Raw genomic sequence first — 7,925 nt, 5'->3', positions numbered from 1 at the left:
ATTGCATACCACACATGAGAAAATATGAAATGACAAACTGTCAGATTTTAGGAGAAATATTCCAAGATGACCATTCTTCCAACATGATCCCATACTTCAATGGACAAAACTACTCTCAATGAAAGAACAATTTTAGAATCTTTGTTCAATCAACATATTTTAAAGCTTGGATAGAAATAAAGAAAGGATCTAAATCAATTTTTGAACTCAAAGAAAAAGGAAAGAAATCAAGCAACACCACTGATCTCGAAATATTTGAAGTTACAAAGAAGCAAGAGAGGTAATTGAAACTGGTGCTAGAGTAATAAGTTTGTGTTACTGCATAGTTAGTGGATCGAAATATGATAAGATCCCAACATATGAGACAACTAAGGAGATTTCTAAAAAAAACTTGAAGTTACCATGAAGAGACTACCAAAGTGAAAGAAACTAAGATTGACACACTATTACAATTCATTTTTTAAATTCTAGTTAAAAACGTTGCATAACTTAGCTATTTGCTAAAATAGAATAGAAGAAGATCGGCCATCTAATTTTTAAGAAATTAGAAAATCATCTTAAAAAAGTATTAAAAATTCTTTATTTTGAAAATCAGATAATAAGGGTAAGGGTTCAAGTTATTTTTTGAGGAAGCTGTTACGCACCTTGAAAAATCCGCAAATACGGTTGACCCACGAATTTTTATATAAACTTTGTGGAAAAAACAATGTTGTTTGGAAAAGAAAGGTTTATATTATATGTGTGTGTGAGCATGCGTGCATATTGAAAACTAGTAAGAGTTATATGAACAATGTCTATATTGTATATGACAAAAGTGTTAGAAAAGCAATCAGAGAGGCGGTTTTTATGGCCGCCTCTGTTTTTATTTATTATTGGTATAGGTCCCACCACTTTATCTAGCCCAATCAAAATCTGCCACCTCTTGGGTGGAATAGTATCAAGCTTGGCTATAAATAGCCCTTCATTTATGTAGAAATCATAAGAAGAAATATTAATACAAAATTCTCTCTAGTTTTTATTTCTTCCTTTTATATAATTTTATTTATAACACGTTATCAGCACGAGTCTCTGCAAAACTCTTTCGAAGGTATTTAAAGGTGAGTATTTAACTTTCTTAAATAATGGCTAATATTTTCAGACGCGAATTTAGTGCCCTAAATATATCTGGTAAAACTTATATGTCATGGGTACTAGATGCAGAAATACATTTAAATGCAATGGCTCTGGCAGACACCATTAAAAATAAAAATAAGACATCAGATCAGGAAAAGGCCAAGGCCATGATATTTCTTCTTCATCATCTTGACGAAGGGTTAAAAATGGAGTACCTCACGATTAAAGATCCCCTTATATTGTGAAATAATTTAAAGGAAAGATATGACCACCTGAAGATGGCCATACTCCCACAAGCTCGTAATGAATGGACCTATTTGAGGTTTCAGGACTTTAAAAATATAACTGAATATAATTCCGCAATGTTTAGAATTAAATCACTGTTTGATTTATGCGGAAAAAAGATCACAGATCATGATATGTTAGAAAAAATATTTTCTACTTTTCACTCCTCGAGTATGGTCTTGCAGCAGCAGTACCGAGAAATGGGTTTTAAAAAATATTTTGAATTAATTGCTCATCTTCTTATTGCTAAACAACATAATGAGATTTTAATAAAAAATAATGAAAGTCGGCCCTCCTAGTACTGCTCCATTCCCAGAAGTGAATGGTGTAAATTTTTGCCCTGCTCCATTCCAAAAAGTGAATGCTGCAAATTTTTGCCCAACTTGGCGTGAAAGAAGTTCTAACCCCAGTCGTGGTCGAGGTCGTGGTCATGGAAGATATTTTAATCTAAGTTATCGACTTGCAATATATAATAACCTTCAGCACCAACAGTACAAAAAGAAGGGAGGAGCTCCTGAAGTATCCCCAAGGTCGAACTCTGATAATAAATGTCATCGATGTGGAGGAAAGAGACACTGGGCGCATACTTGTTGTACGCCTAAGCATCTGGTAAAACTTTATCAGGCGTCCCTTAAGAAAGCAGAAAATGATATTGAAACAAACTTCCTCCTTGAAGATAATATTGAGCCCATGGACTTGGATGTTTCAGATTTTGTTATAGTTCCTGAAGAACAAGTAAATCACCCTGTAGGTGATACTAATAATATAATCTGATTATGTTAATTTTCTGTTAAAGATGAATTAATTTACTTTTCTGTCATTTACTAATCTTATATATAAATATAGTGTGTATAAATATGTTATGTGCTAGTTATAATATTTATTTTGTTTATATTTTTATTTTGAAGAATATGGATACTCCTCAAATTTTATTTGGATCACTAATCGATCGTGACGATATTTGTGTAATTGATAGTAAGACAACACATGCAATTCTTAAAGATGAAAAATACTTTTCCTACTTACATAGAAGAAGAGCAAATGTTACAACAATTTCTGGTAATTCAAAATTAATTGAAAGCTCCGTAAGAGCTACTATATTTCTGACAAAGGGGACAAAATTAGTTATAGAAGATACATTGTTCTCTTCTAAATCCCCAAGAAAATTATTGAGTCTTAAAGATATCCGTCGAAATGGGTATATGTTGAGACAGTAAATAAAATGAATGCCGAATATCTTGGCATTACCAAGAATGTCTCGGGTCAAAAATAAATCTTGGAGAAATTACCAACTTTGTCTTCCAGCTTATAATATGCTGAAATTAGTATAGTTGAAGCACACTCTATCATAAACCAGAAGTTTACTGATATAAATACATTTGTGCTCTGGCATGATAGAATAGGCCATTCTGGCTCAATAATGATGAGATGAATCATTGAAAATTCAAAAGGGCATCCGTTAAAGAACCTAAAGATTCTTACACCGGATGAATTTTCATGTGTTGTTTATTATCAAGGAAAACTGATAACTAGGCCATCGCTACTAAAAGTTAGCATTGAATCTCCTCAGTTTCTAGAACGTATACATGGGGCCTAGTGGGACATTTAGATATTTTATGGTCCTGATAGACGCATCTTCAAGATGGTCACATGTGTGCCTCTTGTCATCTTACAACTTGGTGTTTGCGAAATTATTGACACAAATAATGCGATCAAGGGTGCAATTCCCAGATTATCCTATTAAGGTTATTCGCCTCGATAATGCTGGAGAATTTACATCCCAAGCTTTTGATGATTATTGCATGCCAGTTAGGATAAGAGTTGAACATCCTGTTGCTCATGTTCATACTCAAAATAGCCTTGCTGAGTCATTTATTAAGCGCCTACAATTGATAGCAAGACCACTTCTTATGAAAATAAAATTGCCTACTACTATTTGGGGTCATGCTATTTTACATGCAACATCACTTGTTTGTCTCAAGTCAACTCATTATAATAAATACTCCCCGTTACAGTTGGTTCTGGGTCATGAGACAAATATTTTTCATGTACAAATTTTTGGGTGCACTGTATATGTGCTAGTTGCACCACCTCACCTTACTAAGATGGGCCCCCAGAGAAGGTTAGGAATATATGTTGGGTTTGAGTCACCCTCTATAATTCTCCACCTTGAACCATTGACGGAAGATTTATTTACTGCTCGATTTACTGATTGTCAATTTGATGAAACAAATATCTCGCAATTAGGGGGAGAAAGGCGTGAACTTAAAAGAGAAATTGCGTAGAAAGTTCCATCATTATCACATTTTGATCCATATACCCCCAAATATGAAAGTGAGATCCAAAAGATCATTCACTTACAAAAATTACCAAATCAAATGCCAGATGAATGTACTAATTTAAAAAGGACAACCAAGTCATATATCCCTATAGCGAACATGCCTGTTCGAATTGAAGTTCCAAAAGAACCATCTTCCAATGTCATAGCTTCTGAATTCCAAGCACGCCTAAAGCGTGGAAGGCCATTAGGTTCAAAGGATAAAAATCCTAGAAAAAGAAGCGCGAAAAATGAGAAAGATAATATTATAAAAGATTCTCCTGAAGAGACTCAAAATCTGATTAATCCTGATATTTCTGAAGAAATCAGTGAACCTGAGACACAAGTGAATGAAGAACTTTCAATAAGTTCTACTAATGATGAGGAAAATTTAGATTGATTGAAAATTATGGTGGATAATATTTTTGCATATAATGTTGCATTAAACATTATGCAAGACAATGAGGATTTTGAACTTCTATCTGTCGAAGAATGTCAACAAAGAAAAGATTGGCCGAAATGGCAAGGGTCGATTCAATTTGAATTGAACTCACTTTCTAAACGGGAGGTTTTTGGACCTATAGTCCAAACCCTAGATGGTGTAAAATCAGTCGGCTATAAATGGGTCTTTGTACGTAAAAGAAATAAGAAAAATAAAATTGTAAGATATAAGGCACGTCTTGTTGCACAAGGATTCTCTCAAAGATCCGGTGTCGACTATGAAGAAACATACCTGTTATGGATGCAATAATGTTTCGATAACTCATCTGTCAAGCTGTACATGAAAATCTTGAAATTCATCTAATGGATATGGTTACAGCTTACCTTTATGGTTCACTTGATAACGATATTTACATAAAAATTTCAGAAGGATTAAAATTGCCTGAAGCATATAGTTCAACATTTCGGCAATTATATTCAATCAGATTACAAAGATCATTGTACGATCTAAAAAATCAGGGCGTATGTGGTATAATCACCTAAGTGAGTACTTGTAAAATGAAGAACACATAAATAATGTTATTTGTCCTTGTATTTTCATTAAGAAAACGACGTCAGGGTTCGTTATACTCGCCATTTATGTGGATGATATAAACCTTATTGGGACCTCAGAAGAGGTCCGAAAGACAATTGAATATATAAAGAAAGAATTTGAAATAAAAGATCTTGGAAAGACAAAACTTTGTCTTGGTCTGCAAATTGAACATTTAGCAGGCGGAGTCTTCATCCACCAAACTGTTTATACCCAGAAGGTTTTGAAATGATTTTACATGGACAAAACATATCCATTAAGTACTCCAATGGTTGTTTGATCACTCAAAGTGAGTAAATATCCTTTTCGACCTCTGGAAGAGGGTGAAGAGATTCTTGGTCCCGAAGTACAATATCTCAGTGCTGTTGGTGCACTTATGTACCTCGCAAATGCTACAAGGCCGGATATAACATTTTCTGTTAATTTCCTAGAAAGGTATAGTTCTTTCCCTATGTGAAGACACTCTAACAGAGTTAAGCATATATTGAGGTACCTAAAAGGGACTATTGATATAGGTCTGTTTTATACTAACAAAGCTAGTCCATATCTTGTTGGTTATGCAGATATAGGTTATTTATCTGACCCACATAAAGCACGATCTCAAACAGGCTATTTGTTTACATATGGAGGTACTGCAATATCATGGCGATCGACAAAGCAGTCCATCGTTACTGCTTCTTCTAATCATACTGAGATAATAGTAATCCATGAAGAAAGTAGAGAATGCATATGGCTGAGATTAGTAGTACATTCCATCAAAGAGAGATGTGGCCTGACGCTTGATATCAAGGTACTTACAGTCATATTTAAAAACAATGCAGCATGTATAGCTCAATTAGAAAGAGGTTTTATAAAGGGAGATAGAACAAAGCACATTTCACCAAAGTTATTCTTCATGTACGATCTTCAGAAGAATGGTGATATTGATGTACAACAGATCCGCTCCAGTGACAATCCGGCAGATTTATTCACCAAATCTTTACCAACTTCAACCTTTGAGAATATGGTACATAAGATTGGAATGCGAAGACTGAATAAGTTGTATCGGGGTCTTCATCAAGGGGAGTAAGAATACGCACTGTACTCTTTTTTCCTTAAACAAGGTTTTTATCCTACTGGATTTTTCCTGGTAAGGTTTTTAATGAGGTAACACTCAAATACGTATTTAGTAATTTTTTCTTCACATAGACATCTAAGGGGGAGTGTTAGAAAAGCAATCAGAGAGGCGGCTTTTATGGCTGCCTCTGTGTTTATTTATTATTGGTACATGACCCACCTCTTTATCTAGCCCAATCAATATCTTCCACCTCTTGGGTGGAATATTATCAAGCTTGGCTATAAATATCCTTCATTTATGTAGAAATCATAAGAAGAAATATTAATACAAAATTCTCTCTAGTTTTTATTTCTTTCTTTTATATAATTTTATTTATAACAAAAAGTGATTTTTGCTTAATAGTGCGTAAGTTAGAAAAATTCAACATCTTGATAGAAAACTCTTCGTTTCCCACATTTTGAAAGTAAATTTAAGAAAGCATAGACTCATTATTAATCTAGTGTCAATAATAGTGTGAATTTAATTCTAGTCTTTGAAAGTTTAATCATTAATAAGTAAAGGAGAACCATTTGTGAATCACTGATTATGACTTCCTTTTGAGGCTTTAAGGATTCAACTAGATAAAAAAAACAAGATTAAAATGTTAACATCAACATGTTTGTTAATAAACAAATATAAGGTAAAATACACCATAGATAAGAGGAGTTTGAAGTTGGGGCTATTAGGCCCATGTCTTGCTCTTTTGAGTTGCTACTGTTGCATGCTGGTGGTTTGAGCTCTAATCCACAGCTTTCATGTTAACTTTTTTGATGAAGAGGGACCTAATTTAAGAGGAGTAATGCAGTGGGCGATCTGGAGTCCAATGAACTCGCACATGATTTACACGCATCAAAGACAAATAAGAGTTTAATTAATATTGGTTTATACAAGGAATCAATTAGCTTACTATTAATAATTGACCAATTAATACTGAATATCAGATAATCAAATAATAGATTCTTAAGATTTTAACTCGTAACATAAATCCTACTTAGAGGAAAGAACAAATCGACTTAAATCAAGCAACTTGAACAAAAATAGTCCATTATCGGACTCAAGTGAAAAAAATGTTCAAGATTCTGATATCGGGTCTGGGTAGAGTAGATGACAGAATCTTTATTCTATAATCGAAAAGCAAATAACAAAACTAATTCAAATCTATTATTATTGGTATTGGTTTTTATTCTCAAATGTTTTAAGATAGAAATAGGACATACACAAAAGTTGGAAAGAACATGCTCCCAATTTTAACAAAATGATAATTTTTGAAAGATATAATTAGGTGACATGATTTCAGTAGCTATCATTAATAGTCATTTTCAATAGTTAGGCCATATCAACTTAATAGTAAACAGAAGATTCAAAATGATTTGAAAAGCACGTTAACTAGTGTCAAAGAAAGAAGTCATATTCATACCAACTATATATATAAATATAAAATAATCTAGTTTATTATTTATCTTATATTCTAACTATTTTTCTTAGTTTTTATTTATATACGAGTATTTAGTATTGGTCTACTTATTAGCTACAGTTTCCAAAAACTTTTAAGCTTTGATACCAAAATAAAGACGCTTAGATAAAAAGATATTTCAATATAATATTTATGTTTAAATAAAGATGCTTAGATAAAAGATATTTCAATATAATATTTATATTTTTAGGTTGGTTTTTAGGTGATTTATGTACGGATATATATATATATATATATATATATATATATGTATGTATGTATGTATGTATGTATGTATGTATGTATGTATGTATGTATGTATGTATGTATTTGACAACAAAATAATGTAAGTCATAGGACACCAACATCAATTTTTTTGGCAGCAACTATATAGTTAGCCAAACATTATTAATAACTTTATATGGATAGGTAATTAATTAACTATAGAAATAGCTTAAACTATTTTACATTATTCTTAAAAAAAAATTATATGTAAAGGTAACAATTTCAAATATGGTTACATCAAAATTCAAAATTGCAAAAGGCTTGGTTCATCATAGACAAATTGAAAAATAAGGAGGACTGATTATCTAAGACCAAAAATGCATTCCCATCTTAGAGGACATGT

General features: G+C 32.5%; 1 protein-coding gene across 1 annotated transcript; it reads left to right on the top strand.

Annotated features, from left to right (window-relative positions):
* The first annotated feature begins 1,677 nt into the window (after positions 1 to 1,677).
* LOC107849894 lies at positions 1,678 to 2,172 on the top strand. Its single transcript, XM_047401561.1, has one exon. It carries the CDS (start codon positions 1,678 to 1,680, stop codon positions 2,170 to 2,172), a length of 495 nt encoding a protein of 164 aa, XP_047257517.1.
* The last annotated feature ends 5,753 nt before the right edge of the window (positions 2,173 to 7,925 follow it).

The sequence above is a fragment of the Capsicum annuum genome, chromosome 12 (genome assembly GCF_002878395.1).
Source record: "Capsicum annuum cultivar UCD-10X-F1 chromosome 12, UCD10Xv1.1, whole genome shotgun sequence".
Taxonomy (NCBI): Eukaryota; Viridiplantae; Streptophyta; class Magnoliopsida; order Solanales; family Solanaceae; genus Capsicum; species Capsicum annuum.
Note: the sequence above shows the minus strand (reverse complement) of the source record. Positions and strands in the feature narration are given on the sequence as shown.

What these genes read in the sequence shown, in the direction of transcription:
- LOC107849894 (XM_047401561.1), top strand. Translation starts at nt 1,678, where the DNA reads ATGAAAGTCGGCCCTCCTAGTACTGCTCCATTCCCAGAAGTGAATGGT.